Genomic DNA, 18,520 nt, shown 5'->3' with positions numbered 1-18,520 from the left:
AAAAAAGAGAATGATCGGTCGCAGCGAGTCGTCCGAAGCTCGGTCGCGCGATCAAGACGGCTCCGCGAGCTTTTCGGAGAGGGTTGCCGACACGCGAGCGCGTGCCGAAGCGTAATCGGCCGCGGCGGGGAGGGGCGAGGAGGAGAGGCGCGGGCGCGCGTGCGTTCCGGCCAATAAATCGCGGGCCGGCTTCATGTTTTCGTGGCATTTTTTCGCGATTTATAATTCCGCTTTAGCACGTCTCTCGCCGCGCGATAAAGCATCACGCGACTGCCTTCGCGGACTTCTCCCGCGAGAAAGAAACGGCGAAAGAGAGAAAGAGAGAGAGAGAGAGAGAGGGAGAGAGAGAGAAATCGCGCGGTCGTCGCCGTTATCGGCTACGCTGCGAGGAAAAATTATTCCGCGCGATTATGGCTCGCCGGATCGCCCGTGGAAATGCTTTAATAATTCATGAGGGTTTCCGGTGATTTTTCACGGAATGTTAACCCCTTGACGGGTGCCATCCAGCCGTTTCTTTCGCCGGTCGTTTCGACGACGCCGGAGATCGGTTCCCGCGTTCCACGCAGCTTGCGTGTGTCGTCCGCTCGCCGCCCTCGCCCTCGCCCTCGCCCTTTCCCCCCGCGCTCGCTTTTTCCTTAACTCACGCGCGGGATCGTTGCCTTTCGAAGTTCCCGCGACCCGTTCAACTCTCCTCCGTTCAACCTCCCGATCGTTCGTAATCCATTTTTCCTCGGAGCTGATTGCACCCTTGTTCTTCGGCGCGCGCGGAATATTTAAACGTCTCCGCGCGCGCTCGCTCGCGTGGAAACGCCGTCCGACTCTTAATCGGCCAACAATTCACTCGCGTACACGGAACAGGGTCCGGAGATTTTTTCAAACGCGTTCTACCATTTTCTAATTTATATAAATGCGTCGACTATATATAGTTTGTTCGTGTTCGTCGAGGATCAATCGAGCGAGTTGACAACTGCACGGGTGCGTAATCGTTCTCCTAGATCGTACATGCGTCGAGATATTTTTATATCATAGAAATCGTTGGTAGATTCGAGACCGTAGGGAATTTTTAACCAGGTAGCTGCGTCAATTTATTTTGAAGATAAATTTTCTCATGCGTTTTATCGCATAAGTATATCACAATGAGTATATAGTTTTGTCGACGGTTGTTCTAGAATTACCCTAAACTATACTGTTCATTCGAATAATTCCATTAATTTCGATCTCATTAATTAGGTGAAATTCCATCGAATTCTTCGTATCCGACCACTGCGCTCGCGCGAGAAACGCGAAAGACCTCCGCGCAGTTTAATTACGGTGCACGGAACGCCCGGGCGATAACAGCCCTCCGCCCGCATTTTCCGTAGCCGACGCAGCGGGGAAGCGGCGCGTCTGTTGATCAAAGAACTTTCGCCGGAGCGTCGGAGTTTTCTTCGGCGGCGCTCAGTTTCCAAATTTTCCACCGATACGACGCGAGACAGAAAGTTGTGCAGCAGCGGCAGCGGCAGCGGCAGCAGCCATAATCCACTCCGGGCGCAGCAACACGTGCACCGAAATTTCCCGGCAATATTTCCGGGCCGAGTCTCTTTCACCCTGACGCCTCCCTCGCCATCGCCCCCTCCTCCATCTCCACCTCCACCTCCTCGCTAACCCCTTTCCCCGGCGTCGTCGGCTGAAATCCCCGCTTCCGCGCCGGCAAAAAGCGAGAAGTTTTCTTGGGAAAGCACGTCCCGTGGATTAAAGACAAACTTCGGCGCGGCGTTCAGCGACGGTGGTATCGGTGAATTTTCGAAGTTGCCGAGCGTGGAATACTCTTAATTATTCCGGCCGTCTCTCTCTCTCTCTCTCTCTCTCTCTCTCTCGGAATCGGGCCGAGAGCGGCTCACGGATCGGGGAATCGGTCGACGATCGACGGAGTGCCGGTACTCTTCGCCATAGAACCGCTCCGTTCCATTTTCTTGCCGTCGGAGAGCTGCCTGCCTTTTTAGTCGGCGTTTTCCTTCGCGAGATACCGTAAACTGGTCGCCATTTACATAGAGTCGCTATATTTTATACCCTGGACTCGGACCACTTCGTTCCATTATACGAGCCATCTGTATTCATGCGTGCCGCGATATTTGCCGCGAATTTATAACGTAAAGGTAATTTTAAAAAACAATGCACGTTGTCTCGTTTTTACGCTGCTGTTTGTTTTACCGGTGCTCGTCGATTCGCGCGGGCGAACGGGGAGATCCGTGTTTGATTTGGTCGCCGCAACGCCTCTCGCACCTGGATTTTGCGAGTCGCGGCTCGCGTTTGATCCAGTGATACGATAATTTATTTTAACGCGAATATTGGCGATTATTCGAACGCGGAAAGGTCGAGGTTTCGGTAGCGCGTGTATAATTTACTGTCGAGTGGAGAAGATCGCGTAGATATAGGGAGAAAAACGTTTCGGAGCTGGCCGGTCGTGGACGCGGCCAGCGAGCGGCGCGACGGTGCACGTGCGCGCTCGCGCTCGCGATTCCACCGATGCATCGTCTCGCACAGCCACGAGAGCCGGCCAGCAGATAGAGAAACGAGAAACGAGTATGCAACAGGGACGGGTAGACGTATGTGCGGCAGAAGCCGCGTCCTCGTGGTAGGAGTGGGTTGCAGGTTGCTGGAGAAATGAGGAGCGTGGAGAGCAGCGCGGCGAAGAGACGGCGAGAGGAGGAGAGCGAGAAAGAGAGTTAGAGAACGAACGAGCGAGAGAGCAAGAGAGTTAGAGAACGAACGAGCGAGAGAGCGAGAGAGTTAGAGAACGAACGAGCGAGAGAGCAAGAGAGTTGGAGAACGAACGAGCTAGCGAGCAAGAGAGCGAGCGAGAGAAAGAGTGAGACGGAGAGGGAGAGCAGTGAAGTTACGAGGCTGTTTACAGGCGGCTGTTAAAGCGATCTAACTCATGGCCGGCCAATGCACCCGCCGGGATTGGCTGCAGCCACGCACTTGCGACCGGCATTCGTGGCTTGCTCTCGGCGCAGCTCCGCTCGAAATCGACTCGATTCCCTTTTCCCGATGCGTATTCACGGGGACTAGATATGAAAAATGGCCTCGCGGCCCTTTGACAATTCGTTGGTGAATCCGCGTGGCAGCTGGAAAACGCAATACTCCTGGAAAATAATTCCACTTTTTATCCGACTTCGAGCGATTCGCGAAATGGTCGGAGGGCAATCGCTTTCAAAGCGCTACGGCTAATCGCCTTACGTGCACTTTATTTCCAAAGTGTAATGGATGGAAGTTATTTCTCTCCGTTTTCCAAAGATTTACAATGCAATTGCACTTGCTCCGCGCTTCTCGAATGGCGAACGATTTTGGCGATTGCGGTGGTGGCTGTGATCGGCTCCATTTAGATAATTGTCTATTATATTCTTGTAAAGGCTTTTTCAATTCTTTTATTTGATAAATTAGAACGCTATTCTCTAGATTTTCTAAAATAACAGACAACAATAAATTATCTTTTTGCTATGTATAAAGTCATTCTAAAACTCTGTACTATTCTTTCTGCGATGTTTCATCTAAACGATTATTATATTTCATCTAACGATCTCTCAACGTCTCGCAGCTATATTCAATAAATAAATAAACGAGTGAGCGCGTCGGATATCGGAATATGATAAAAACGAGCGATCGTCGAAGGGAGTCTCCGTGGTACTATAATTCGAGAGAATGTTCGAAGGTACAGGAGGGGGGGAGCAGTGTTCGCGGGTCAGATCCTCGGGGCGCGCGGGTCGTGTAGATCGGGGCAGGGGGGTTCGGAACGCAGGCGAGCCACGTCAGAAATTCCCGTCATTCTCGTCCTATCAATCTCATCGTTCTTTGACATCCTTTCCGGTTGCCGGGGACACGGCGCGCGTTCGCTGCTACATTTTTGCCGGAGGCCGATGAGTCCTCTGGACGAGCGAGGCAGAGAGGCAGAGGCAGAGAGAGAGGCAGGCAGGCAGGCAGGCAGGCAGGAGGCCGCAGGAGGCCGTAGGAGGCCGGGCGGCAGGTGGCGAGCCCTGCAATCGATACCAGCGTGTGACACCAGCATTATGAAATTCCTGTCCCGCCTGTTCGGCGTACCAGAGCCTGATGAATAAATACTTCGCGCGGAATTCCCGTGTCGAAGTCACCGGCGTGGTTCGCGAAGACGCGGCGGCTCTCCCGGCTCGCTTCCGCGCCGGTTCCCGGCTCGCTTCCGCGCCGGTTCCCGGCTTCTGGCTTCAACCAACAACGGAGACGTGTCCCTACCTACCGTGTGCCGTGTGTCCTACCGTGCAGCAGCGTGTGGCGTGGGCACGGCGTGGCGCGCTCAGCCTGGCGTGGCGTGGCGTGGCGTGTCGGTAACGTTTGAACGTTGATTATTAATTCGCCACGGGGATCGAGGACACGCCGTGGGTGGCGGAGAGGGGTGGCAAAGAGAGACCCCGAGCAGCAAGCTGTCTGATAGTGTCTGCTCGAATATTCGACAATGCTACCGCCGATGGCTTTGGCCCCGCGTCAACTATTCCGTCTCCAGGGTACACGTTTTGTTACCGTAAACCACCGAGAACCTCGGCCCCTGCCCCCCACTCCCCCTTCCGATATGTAATCAGCGATTAATGAATAATCAGCCGATCGCGTCGATGAATGATTGATGCGCTGCCAGAGGATTCGACGGGTCCAGGCTGCCGCTCTCCTATCCTATCCTATCCTCTCTGTACCACTCTCTCCCTCTCTCTCCGGCGTGTCCGATCCCGTGTATACGCGTGTCTGCCGAATTTCAGACCTCATTGTCCCGCAATTCCCAAAGATCTACGGGCGCGGCGGCGCTCCGGACCTCGGGCTTCTAATCGTCTTTCATGTTGGCAACCCGATTAACTCTGCACCGGCCCGCCGCCGCTCCCGCTGATTACTAAATGCTGCGCCGGCAATGAGATCATCCCGGTCATTTTATTATCTGCGTTTATCGTTCGCAAGGTTTCCGGGGCAAATCCACAGTCTTGCGAATAACGTTTCTCATGCAATGTATAATACGTGAAAGTATAGTAAGAAGCGGAAATAAAAAGAGAGAGATTTTGTGAAGCTGTCCCAACTGAGTACGATAAAAATCTATATATAATGTATATATGGAAAGAAGAAACGGCGTACATAATAAATATGCAATAATTATGGTAATAATAATTATGTGTGCGTGCAGGAAAAATAGCCTAGAGACATATAGACAGGAAATGGATAACGGAACGACCGTCGTTCCATCACGAAACGCGTTCGAGATCGGATCTAGGGAACACGGAGTCGTTTGAAGAGCATCGTTCATCATCGTGAATCATTTTCTAATGAACGAGGGTATAATTTGCCCCGGTTGGCCACGGGGAAACGTTCGACTTTCACGGCTGGTTCCCGATGCAAAAGGTTCTCGAAAAACGTCCCGACACGTTCCGGGTCTAATGTACCGCGGAAGATTTAACACGGTGCTCATCGACGACCCACAGACAGAGACATTCGAGCGGCGCGCGCGCGCTCGCGCCCGGGATCACGGAAGTCGGTTTTTACTTAACGTGGATTTTACTTTCGCTGGGCTTGCGGAGTGTTAGCCCCGGCTTAACTGGCTGTTCCGCTGAAGTCCTTTCTGAAGGGTCGGGTCTTGGGACTGCGGGACGGCCGCCGGGCTACTCGAGGAGACCGGGGGGTCTCCCTGCGGTGTTCCCGGGGAGCCTGGGAATCTGGGATTCCGAGCGATCTATGCTTGACACAAAAGCAAATTGCGGCGGCCTCTCTCGAGATCTTGTAACTTCCATTCCAAATATTTTTTTTTCTCTCTCTCTCCGCCGGCGGACGTCTGTGGACCGCCGAGCAGAGCCGAGTCGGTAGAATCGCATTACAGGATGTCTCGGGGATGTCTGATCTTCGCCGGAACGTTCTACTTTGGACTCGTCGATAGCCGCGCTCCTCCCCCCCAATTTTCCGCGAGCGATCGAGCCCCATCCGCGGATAAACCTCGCGGGCTTTCTCCCCGGGAATCGCGTGGTTTTCCCTCTCAAATATTTATTTCCGGCAAACGTCGTCGTACGCGTCGAAGATAACGTATTCCTCCGGAGGATCGTCTTTGTAGTCTTCTTCCGGCCGGAGCGGCGAATTATGTTTGACGGTGGTAGCAAATTGTGCCGGTCTCTCTCTCCCGCAGGTATCTCGCAACTTTCTTCTTCAAACATTCTCCGTTTTACACCTCGAGTTCTCCGAGTACACCTAATTTTACCAGACAATCGGGGGGCCCTCTCTCTCTCTCGGGGATTCGTCCCCGTCGATCTTCCCCGCAGAAGCGCGAGGAACCGTGATTCTGATCCCGGCTTGACAGCTGATCCCTCGTGTCATTTTCACGCATGCCCCACTGAGCATATTCCGCGCCCGGCTCTCTCCTCCACGGCCGCTTCGAACCGCGCGAATCGAACTTGTCACTTAGGATCGTGCTCGCCGAGAAGCATTGTCGTATCGCGGCGTTCGATGGCGAAAGACAAATTGAGGAAGCAACCGATGAATGCGTCTAGGTTAAATAATCGGCGACCTCTGTGACGCCTAGGAAAAGGCAAGGAAGATTAAGGAAAATTAGAGGAATACAAAGCGAGAATTTAGAAGAATTTTTGATATGTTCCAGTGAAGATATTTCTATGAAATTTAGCTTAAAAGAAAGCTGGAACTGTCTACTTTGATACAGCGCAGAGGAAATTGCAATCGAGTGACGATATCATTTTTAAAAATTAGGAGGGACCAACCTCTTACATCGTAGGGTTTACGAGGTGTAAAAGAAAAGTTTGACTGGATTTTAAAATACGTTCCCGTAGAGGTATTGCTATGGAACTTTGCTTAAAAGAAAGCTGAAACTATCTACTTTAACACAAGGTAGTTGGAAACGCGAACGGCTTTATTACACGAACCTCGTATAATTTAACATCTCGCTACATACGCTTCAGAGATTTCTCCTCCGCAGACCCTCTCGAAATAATTAAAAAAATATACGAACCCACCCGAAATAATTAAAAAAATACATTTTTACATGACATGCAGTTTTATCTTTGAAGAAGACAATCGGAGAAGCTCCATTCAGGCTCTTGGAGAAACGGGGTACGCTCGAAGCGCGAGGAACGGTCGCAAAAATAGAACGCGAGGAAATTCAATGATGGACGGCCGACTACCCGGTTCTCCTTTAATAATTCAAACAAACCGATTACACGTCCCCGGCGGCATCAGGGCGCGCGGACCCAGTTAGACGAGGATTACGCCTCGCGACGCGCGGCTCGCAGCCTTTAGTTTTCAGGCCGGGGTGTTCCTTTAAGCGGCTTACCCGCCTCTAGCGCGCGCGTCGGCATCCGTGTCTGATACGTGCACCGTCGCGATTTTCCCCACGCCCGCGCCGAATCGAACTAATTTACGATGCGCGCCGCGTACGCGATTTTAACCGGCGCCGTTTCCCGTTTCGCGTTTCGCGTTTCACCGCGCCGCGTTCCGCGAGCGGACGGTCTGCGATCGCGCCGCACGAAAATCTGCGAAGCTCGTTTTCTTGATCCTCGACGCAATTATCGGCTACGGGATCGTCTGCTTGAAAATCTTTCTCTCAAATTTTATTCAACACTAGGACACTTTTACTGATCTTTTTAGATTTTTAATAATATTTCTGGAGAAGACGTAATGCAAGAATTTTAAATAAGTCTTGGCGTTATTATAAAATTATAATATATATTTGTTGCGATTAGGTGTTTTTAGTGTCAATTTTATTATTAATCCTGTCACCGTGACGGCCTTAAGAATTGCTTAATAATTAAAAGTATTTTATTTAGAAAAGTCAGAAATCGAATATATTAAATAGCGTTATTTCCTGCGAATTTTAATAAAATGAAGAAATAATTTCAAAATAATAATATCGATAATTCGACTCTTTATATTTAATTGTACATTTCAGTTTCGATTATTGGTGACGAAATCTTTGATGGCCCGCCTTGCAAAATAATAATACGTAAAATTGACCTACGCAATCGATTAATATAAGTATCGATATGAACTGATATAGTGATTTGCAGAACGATTGAGCCACAGTTTTCCGGCCAGCTGGGCAAATTGCTCGAAGCGTTCCGCGAACAGTCGTTCTGTGTATTAAAGGATAAACGGCGCTGTTTTGTCGCTAAACAAGAAAAGTGGCGGACCCCCGGGGGCAAACAAAATAAAAGCTCTCCCTCTCTCTCTCTCTGTATTTATTATTTGTTGTAGAAATATAAAAGTTTCTAGCGATGTTGTCTTTCCTCCGTTTGTATGTTTTTTACCGTCCATTCTCGCTGCTCCGGAATACTTTTCCTGTTGACGTTTATTTTCGCCGTTTCCCTGGGAACTCGGTTTCGCACGTGTCCCGACCGACGTTTACGGGGCACGCTCTCGTTGTCCTTTCACCTCCCGCCGCTAAATCTTCCATTTGTTGATTGAACCGGCCCGGTTCTATTTTTCGAAACTATTTCGCGGCTATCTTTGCCAGCGAAAAGAATAATCTTCCCCCCGGAAAGAGAACGTAAAAAAGCATTAAAACGCAGAAGACTTTAGCGAAAACTCTTGTCCCTTTAAAAGGTATAGACGTAATATTATAATAAATAAGCGACAATAATTTCTACTTTTTCTATTGTTTTGGAAGACGGTCTTGAAGGTGACCCTTTATAAAACGCGAATAAAATATCGCCTCGATGAATTCCGGAATGTCATGCTGTTTTTCACAGCTCGTAGAACTGCAGAATCATCGTCGTCGCACGTGTGCCTTCGCACAAAATAAATATTTTCTAGTACTCTGGAATAAAAGATAAATTATTTCCTACCTCAACAGATCTAACAAATTAACAATAATTTTACTGTTACGCGTCTAGTTCGCTCATTTATTATACAAACGAGGGAGAGGTATCGCGGACATTGCCGCGCGACGCAAAGGAACACGTTAGGGGTCGTGACGGACAGGCTGCAAATAATTTTGTTTATCGGAAGCTGCGGCCGCCTGTCGAGCCGATCCGGGGAGGGCGAGAGGCGCGTGTCAAAGTTGGACAGCCATGGTTGCTCGAACTCTATCTACGTCATATTTGCGTAACATTTCACGGTTCGGCGACTTTTCATTTCGTCGACAGAGCGACGGCGGCTATGGCGATGGTGGCGGCGTGCAGGGTCGGTCCGGGCCGGGCTCTCCGCGCAGGGGTCGAACTTTCCATCGGGGCCCTCGCTTTCCGCCGACGGGAAAACGGGATCTCAGATAATCGGGCGCTCGCTCGCTCGGCACCGTTCGGCCGCGCTTCAAACAGGTTCGCGCGCGCGATACGCGAAGGCTGTAATTAATTTCCGTGGCTGCGACGTGATTTAGTGGTCGCCCGTGGCCGATAACACGACGCCCCCCCCCCCCCCTTTCCCCTCCCCTCCCCCCTTACCTCCCTCCTCGATCTAAGTACATTCAAATTAATTGCAATTATTGTAATTATGTCGAGTCGGCGGCTCCGACAATGAGCCCCCGGGGTGTTCCTCGACCAATGAGGAAACCGACGCCGCCGTCGCCGTCGCCGTCGCCGTCGCGCGCTCTCCTTCGGCAAAAATGATGATCGATCGCGCGGAGACCGTGCGGCGATTACGGGTGAAATACCGCTCGTAATCTTCTCGCGGTGTTCAACATGAATATTTATATATGCCGAGCTCTTTTTTTTTCCTCCTCCTCCTCCTCCCCCCTCTCCCCCGCCGTGTAATTCAATCCATTGTCGGCAAATAATTTGCATCGCGGTCGCGACTACAATTTATTTTTGCCGCAAAGTGTTCCGGCTAGGAAATTGGATTTCCAATTCCGAATGATTTATTTTGCGCGCGTGCACTTAAATGTCCCGACGCGCGGAGCGGTATTTAAAAAAAACTCTTTTGTCTCGCGATCTTTTAAAAATTAACTCAGTATTCGTTTGCTTATAATCTAGCCGATTTTATAGAAGTATCGAAAAGCATTGAAATAAAGTGGTATCTGAATTATTAAAAATATATGTTGGATATATATTGTCTCACAAAGACTTAAACGTTGACAATAAAAGTGTAGAATCGTTCGGACGGATTAACGAATGGGACTCGCAAAACGCGTTCCTCGCGCTTCAATCGACGAACTCCAGATTTAATTCTGTACGGTCCCCCGATTCGGGGGCAATAGGTCCTCCTCTATTCCGGCTTGATTTTTCATTATTGAAACGGCCGCGCGGACGTCTCGAATTCGGAACTCTTTATTTCGGCGCGGGGAATATTGTTTGCCGGGGGTATTGCAAATTTCGAACACGTCATCGGGTTTATTGATCCGGGCATAAAATATTCAATTTTCGAACCAGCGACGCGGGCATCCAATTTTCGGAGATGAACGTTGATCAAAACTTCAGCTGCACCTTTTTCGTCCGGATCAATAACCCCGCCACACCGCTCTCTCTCTCTCTCTCTCTCTCTCTCTCTCTCTCCGCGCGCGCGGGCCGGATGGAACTCTCGTGTTCCGACACTTCGCGCATTCGATGCCTCTCCCACCTCCCTTTTTTTTCTTTTTTTTTTCTTTATTCATTAAACGTGTCAAAGACGTCGCGTCATCGACGACCGCGAAACATGGCCGCGATTTTCCCGCGTCGCGGCAAACGTAAGGGATAGTCGAGCGGATTGTTACGGAGCTCGTTAACCCTTTGCCGTATCATTTTTTTTTTATAGTTGCGTTGATTAGAAATTTTTTCGATTGTAATATTTTCTGGGGAGAAGAAAGATAATTTACTAAGCGTCTACAGTCGCTTCAATATTTAAATATAGATAACAAGAGATTAGAATTTCACTCAACTTTTAAACAACGGTATAGCATTCACACCATCGAAATTATTACTAGAAATGTTCGTCGCGTGTCAGAATTGTCAACATATGGCAACGGTTTAATATAATCGCGACGTAGAGTTATCGACTCAGATATTCGATGATATTAAATTAATCACAGTATTAATAATTAAAATAAATTCGATAAAAATCGCATTAGGTATTGAACATGGAGTCACAGCGAATAGCTCGCAAACGCAGTATTTACAGCGAAAGGGGGAAGTGCCGAGCAGCTGTAGAAGAATGACAGAAGCTCGGCGCCGTTAAACATTTAATAAAACAAGCAGCGACGCGAGAGAGAGAGTGCGAGAGATAGAGAAGAGCGTCCCGCTCGTCATTTGCATTTCATCCGATGCTCCGACGCCGTGCGACGCGACGCGGCAAATAATACTAATAAAAATTCCACGGATCACTAAATTAGCCGAAAAAAAGGGACCGTGGAAATTGTTTTACAGCGGCGGCGGCCGGCCGGCCGGCAATTCACCGGTAAAAATCCGCAAGGCCACCCTTCGCGAAATCCGAACCTAAATCACGTACGCCCTCTCGGCCCCCCGCCGCTTCTATTCAAACAAACCCCACCAATTACCGCGAAAAATCAGAGAAATAAAAGCTGGAAAGGATGCGCGCGCGTAAATCTTCCGAACGAAAGCTCCGGCGAAAAAAAAGAGAGAGAGAGGCGCGCGCTGTGTGGTACGCGTGTACACGCGGACGGGAGAGAGAAATAGAGAGGGATAGAGAGAAATAGAGCGAGCGTTGCGGGGAGGGGGGGTACCGTGGGGGGAGAGCTAAAATAAAAGAGAAAATGAAAACGAAATAAAAATTGGCGCGGATCTCGCGGGTCGGCGAGAAGGGGGGTGTGCGATGGGGCGGAAGAGGGGGGGGGGGGAAGTTGGGGGTTGGCCGAGGAGAGAAACGGTTCGCGAAATGAGTTTTTTTGTTCCCTTTCGGGTTTCGGAGCCCCTTAAACGCAGCCCCCGGGTCCCTAAATGCCGGCGCATAACGCCCGCTCGCAACCCAGCCGCGAATGCATCTATCCGGGGGCGGAAACCGTCCACTCTGCGGCCCGCGAGACATAATACCGTTTGATGACGTCATTAAGCCAGAGCCGGCTTATTGTTTCTCGTAAAACGTACGTGCAAACGCGGCCGGGTACACACGGTGCCTTGTGTGTACCCGCAAGGGACGTCGACGTCTTGGTGGGCTCTTTCGACGTAACCCCAAACCACCCCTGACGCGACGAGGCGAGGCGAGGCGAGGCGAGACGAGGCGAGGCGGTCGTCTCTCCGACCCTCTCGCGCTCCCCACACACCCTCTCGCAGCCGTCTTCGAGCGGGTTGGTCGACAACGCCATCGTCGTCGTCGTCGTCGACGTCGTCGCGGTCGTCGTCTCCATTTTCCACGGCGGAACAATAAACCGGGCATAAACTTATAATTAAATGCCTGCAATGGGGCGTGTTTGGCACACGTGACGCACGTCCGCCACGACTTGTTACCGACGCGCGCCGCTCCAAATAAATCGTCTCGCGCGACGCCCCGCTTGCCGACCAAGCGCCTCCTAAACCTTGCCTTCTTTTTTATCTTGGACAGAAAATCCTTGTCTAATGAAAATTAGCAGGATACAGATATTTACGCGGAGGAAGAATCTTCCGAGGCGAGTGAAAGCAAAATGAAGGTATATTTCTTTTGTCCATCGTATCAACCACCCCTCGCCGTACTTTGACTATAATTGTTCACCATTCATTGAATTCGCTAAATTCTGTTTTCGCTAATTCTGTTTCATCGATATTTAACCCTTTGCGGTTAAGTTGCCCAACTCTTCTACTCGATTCAATAATTTCACCTCATTTCGGAGACAAAATGATGATTCGTTCGCGAAGCCACGGAAGATTTCCCATCGGTGGCGCGCAGAGCGCAGTTCGAATGCCGCGAATTCACGAGGCCCTGTCCTACACCTCGGAATCATCCGGCGCGGTTCGCAATCCTCCGATACTTACGTTCGAAAATATTGCTATCGAATGTCGTTAGCATAGCCGGGGCGAATTCCCCGTTGCAGGAACGATCCCGGGTCCGCCGGAAAGGGGCTGGGATTCCGAGCGGCGGATCCCCGGTCGGTCGTTTCTTCGTTTTCAACGGGTCGCCGCAGGATATTCCGGCTGGGAAATAATTCCCGCGCGTCTCTCTCTCTCTCTCTCTCGTATGTTTATCGCGCGCGATTCGTTCGGCTAATGGCCCGTGATCGCCGCGATAATCGGGATCTTATCGGTTTTTCCCGGCCGGTTTCGCGGCCCGGGTTCGTTCGCGGTCTCTCGCGTACCGCGGTCGGACCCCGAATTCCTTACGGCTTACGGCGTGCCACGGGGATCCGGCGTCGCCCGATTCGTTGCCACCTATTCCCTCTCTCTCTCTCTCTCTCTGTCTCTCTTTCTCTTTGTTCCGTCTCTTTCTCTCTCTCCACGGCGGCCACGTTTCCTACCATTTCTTCCGGTCTCGGCCTCAATTTTGTCCTCCGTTTACGGGCTCCCAGCGAAGCTTACCGGGCGAGATTCCGCTCCATTCATCGTGCGCCCTACGTGACACGAAAAACGGATGCCAGGAAAGCTTTCGGGTAATTCGAACCACTCCCCGCCGACGTCCTCCAACCACCTCCGGGGGCGCCCTTCCACGCCCCGTGGTACCCCGACCGCCGCGCCCCGCTCAGCGACGAATTACGAGCGCGTTAAAGTTTCGAATTGGTCAACCTATACACGGCGTTCCTCCTCTGATAGCCAGTTATCGCCGGAATGGGCCCTCGGCTCCTGACATTATCGGGGATTCTCCTCTAATGTCTTCGAAAGATCGACTTTTTTTACACTAATCATAAAGTTTCCCGCCCGACCGAGTAACAATGCCGAGCGTGTTCTTTGCTTCGCGCGTTCTTCCTTTTTCTCTATCGTTCGCGCGCACCGTTCTGCTTGTTTGTAACCTTGTCGGGATACACGGATGAAATTATCACCTTGTTGCACGTTTCAAAAATTTTGGTAGATAGATTACGTCGATAGATGAGGCGTAGTTCATCCGGAAGGGTGAACAAATTTTTATATTAATCGTTTCCTATTAAATTAAGACAATTTATAATTCTCGTGTGGATACATTTATTCGTCTAGGCAAGCTTTAACATTTAACTCTCTGACACTGAGCTCCGAAATTATCTAACGCGTTTTAGATAATTAGCGTCTATAAACGTTACAAGATTTTAACTATTTGGATACTTTAAATGTAAGCTTAAAATATGAAATTCAGGAATTCAAAGGAATTGGTAAGAAAACCTGTTCATAATTTCGAAAGTATTCAGTATAACATCCAGCCATTTGGACAGCAATTTAGTAGCGTTAATATCGGAATAAAGTGGAATTTTTGTTATCTATCGCAGAGATAGCCGCAGTCCCAGATGTTCGCCCAGAAAGCTTTGTAACAAACAATGGCCTAATTTGCCCGTGTCTGTTCTTGTTGCAGGAGAGCGCACCTCAGAAATTGCCTGGAAAAGCTGAAGGTTCTGGTCCCGTTAGGTCCAGAAACCTCAAGACACACTACGCTCGGTCTCCTGACAAAGGCCAAGCGTTTTATCAAGGTAGGTGCTCGTTTGTCCTCGTGATCGCCTTAATATCGGGGTTTTGCGACGTCGTACGGAAGTTTATCATTCATTTCCGACAAATTCCTCCGCGGAGAGGCCTTTTGTCCGATCCTGTTTAATTGATTCCGAGGTCCCGCTTGATCCTGAATTATGACGTCGTCTATGATCGACTGAACACGATGTCGGAAGAACTATGGCAATAGATAAACATGTCATCTTTTTCAGGTTTTAGAGACGTGGTTACGTTTCCTACTGTATGTTTTATTTTATAGTTTATAGTTTTATAGTATTTTATTTTGTGGTTACCAGCTCCAAGTATGAGCATATCATCAACCCCTAAAAGCGATCGCAGGCCGATTTAATTAAAATAGTAGGTAGTAGACCAAATTTCAGAATTTGGTCTAAGTAAAAAACAGGGCTGATTATCCTATTTTGCGAGATGCTTATTCTAAGACCGACGCAGATTCCCATCTCGCAGCTTCCTTCTCGGCTCGTTCCGCGATCCCGGGCTGGCCCGTCGATCCAAGGCGAGGGTCGCTAAGTAACTTTGCTCCTTTTTTCCGCGGTTACGCGCGCGGAAGTTGCCCGCGCCGGCGGTCGCGGAGCTCCTTGTACAGGACAGAAGGAGGAGGGAGCCCGGATCAGAGATACAACGGCGGGTGCCGTCCGTAAAAGTCTGCGGAAGCGTCGTTCCGACGCGGCCGGGCGTTCTCGCCGGGGCTATGAAGAAGGGAGGGAGGGAGGGTCGTCTGAATATTTCATGGGTTTCCCGTGAAGTCGCGGTTCGCGGGAACAAGCCGGCAGGAAAGAAGAGAAGAGGCGACGCGCGCGCGGTGCTTGCTCTCGCTACAACGAACAACCGCCGCGGCTACAGGAATATAAGAAGAAAAGGGGGGAGTGGAGAGAGGTCGCGCGGTCGGGGGCGGGGAAGAGATTTCTGACCGCGGAAAACGGGTCGGGTAATTAGCAAGAAAGATGGCGGAAAAGATGGCCGAGTGTGAAAAGAATCGCGGTCGAGCACAGCCGGTGGAAACACAGCGGCGCAGAGGGAAGGAAGAAGCGGCGGCGGTGGCTGGAAAACAGAAAGAAAGAAAGTCCAGGGGCGGACAAATAAAGTATTACCCGGGACGACCGCCTGCTACACGCCGCCGACTCCACCAGCGCGAAATACGAATGATCCTCCCTCCCCTATCTCTCTCTCCCTCTCTCTCTCTCTTTCTATCTCTTGTTCTCTCGCTCTATGGTTGCTTTCGGTTTGCGTCCCGTTCCGCCGCAGCAACCCCTTCATCGCGCCGGCCGCCAGCCTCCCCCGCACGGCTGAAAGTAGAAGTCGACTTTCCCGGTGTTCGCCGGGGCTCCTCGTTCTTTCTCCGGCGGACTTTCTTCTTCCTTCCCCTCCGATCCTCCGACTTTAATTTTTCCTTCGGCCGACTTCTTTCCAGCCCCCGACACGCTTCATTTCCTCCTCCAGTTCTTCCTCTCCATCGCGGCCCTCGACATCGCCACCTCCGCGACCCTCCTCTCTCCCTCTCTCCCTCTCTCCCTCGCTTCCTCCTTTGTTCGCCGCGAGTCATTCGTTGCTCCTTCTTTCTCAGCTTCTCCCCCGTTTCCCTACCAATTTCTCTTCCTCTCTCTCTCTCTCTTACACTCTCTTTTCCTTTCTCTCCCTTTCTCTCTCCCTCTTTTTCTTTCTCTCCCCCCTTTCTCAACCTCTCTCTCTCTCTCTGCCGCTTCGCAAGGTTTCAGCAGTCTCTCTCTCTCTCTCTCTCTCCCTCGCCCCCCGGCTGCTTTGTCTTTTCGTTCCCCCCCCCCCCCCCCACCCCCCGGGGGCTGCCCTCGCCCCCTTTTTTCATCGGCCAGCCGCTGGCTGACGATAAATCGCCGTGCGCCCGTTAATGAGCGGCCGCTTTTAGACGACTCTAATTAGTCGAACTCGTCGTCGCCCCGGCTCGAACTTTCGAGAGGAGTCTCGATAGGGCGGATTTTAATGTCAGCGCGCCGCTCGTGATATGTCAGCGATGCGATGGGATGGTTGCTCGCCGTAATCGCCGTCTTTTTTATTTTCGCGGCGGCGGACCATGTTTTTTCGGGCGCTCCCGCGGCTGACTCCTCCAATTTTCGAAAACCCTCCGACGGGTTTCGCGGACCCTCTCCGCCTCGACTTTGGACTGTTCCGGTGTTTAACGACGTACAGGATTTTTTGGTATTTTGTTTAGGAAGGTGAAGTCACAGTCTTTGTGCTTTTAGAGTTTGAATAAATTCAGTCGCCTTTATGGATCGATAGGTTTAGCAACAGATCTTAATTTTTAATTCGATACTAAACTAATAGCGAGTAGTAAACTTGTTCACGTTTACCGGAGTCGTAGAACGCGATCTCCAAATTCCCGCGAACACGGTCGGCCTTCGGAAAATTGCCGCGTCGAGGCGATGCGAGGCGAGGCGTAATCTGGTTTCCCTCGATGATGCCCCGAAACGATCGCGCGCGCCTCCACAAACACGGCGAACCTCGGGGCGGCGATGAGAATGAGCGGTGAAATGAGAATGGGGGACACAAGGCAATCTTGCGGCTGGTATCTAATGCAGGCACGTAATGTACAGGTACCTGCAGATCGGATTGATATATACCGGGGAGAGAGAGACTCCCACGCGCGGCGGACCCTGCATGCACGGACGAACGGTGGATACGCGCCGGTGCACCGCGCCGCTCTCTGTAAACCAGCGCGGAGCCGTGGAACGTAGACGTAGACAAACACGCGCGGCCGGGCATAGACCGAGGAGAGCCACGACACGCTCACGCATGCACGCACTCGCGCACGCAGCGCTCTCTCTCTCTCTCTCTCTCCCTTCCTCTCTCGGTCTCTCTGCACGCTATTGTGCCAGCCAGCCTGTAATTTACTAACTACGCATCCATTGTCTGCCGCTATTCTCTGTTTGCCGCGACACCTTAGCCTGCCTTTCTGACGACCCACGAGAGCCTCTTGCGATCCTCCACCTCCACCCCCACCTCCTCTTCATCCTCCGCGCCGATGCACCCTTGCCTCTCCTCTTCGGTTGATTGTCAATTCATGTAGGCTTTTTTCGGTGACCCCTGCTTCCTTCTTCGAACGCGTCGCTCTCAACCCCTTGTTTCGGGGCTGCTTCGATTTTAGCTAAAACGATCGGTTCGCTTCTCTCGCCGTTTCTCCGCAGATTTATTTGCGAGGCAGTAAGGAGTAAAAGATACTTATTGCTTCTATTTGGAATATTGTGAAATTACTGATGATGTTCCGTTGCTTGTAATATATCATAGTCTAATATATACCTATCTATAATATAGCTATAATATATATCATAGTCTAATATCTATCTAATATCTATCTAATATACGTATATAATGTCTCATATAATGTATAAGGTCAGATGAGCCAAATTATGGTTGAAACAATTAACAGAATAAATCCAAATTTCGAGTGAAAAATTGCAACTAAAAACATTGCATTTACAAAAAGAGCAAATGATGAAACGAAGATATGCTCGAAACACTTTAATTAGAAGATTAAATTGTCACTTGCTCTGGCATCATTGTTCGATATCGTCGGATCGATTCGCACTAGAGGCACTTTCGATTACGAAGATGTTTGATTAGAAATCCAACTTCGACAGACGAGTCAAACTACAAAATATATCTGCTCGAAGAGTTTCACGGACAGCGCGCCAGGATTACATTGCGATCCGTTGTTGCAGACATGGAATTTAACTGTGAAACATACTCCCAGTAGAATCAGACAATACTGTTCGGACGGCCGCGGCGAGGGCATAGAATAGCGTGTTAGCGTTTCCATCAAAATTTCGGGTACAGATGCGGAATGTTGATCGTGAAACGGGCTTACAGTAGAATTAGGCGGTTCATGTCAGACAATAGTTCCTTGTTCCCATTTCGAGTATGCTCCCCCGTGTAACTCCTTGTTCGAAACCTTCGCAGAGGTACTAACTACCTTGCGTTCTTCTCAAACGTTGACACCTGATTTTTATAGTTCCAACGATTAACGATCTTAATGATGAAGAAAATGATAC

General features: G+C 50.4%; 1 protein-coding gene across 3 annotated transcripts in view; it reads left to right on the top strand.

The window, feature by feature from the left end:
• LOC144468035 (max dimerization protein 1-like) overlaps positions 1-14,503 on the top strand; it is a 122,303-nt gene extending 107,800 nt beyond the window's left edge. For all 3 annotated transcript variants that reach the window (XM_078177155.1, XM_078177156.1, XM_078177157.1), the window contains exon 5: positions 14,350-14,503. In XM_078177155.1, coding sequence (XP_078033281.1) covers positions 14,350-14,488 — 139 coding nt within the window. In that variant the 3' untranslated portion in view covers positions 14,489-14,503. The remainder of the gene's footprint in view (positions 1-14,349) is intronic.
• Positions 14,504-18,520: the final 4,017 nt, after the last annotated feature.

The sequence above is a fragment of the Augochlora pura genome, chromosome 3, assembly GCF_028453695.1.
Source record: "Augochlora pura isolate Apur16 chromosome 3, APUR_v2.2.1, whole genome shotgun sequence".
Lineage (NCBI taxonomy): Eukaryota > Metazoa > Arthropoda > Insecta > Hymenoptera > Halictidae > Augochlora > Augochlora pura.
The sequence above is the reverse complement of the archived record's forward strand: the minus strand, read 5'-3'. Positions and strand labels throughout refer to the sequence as shown.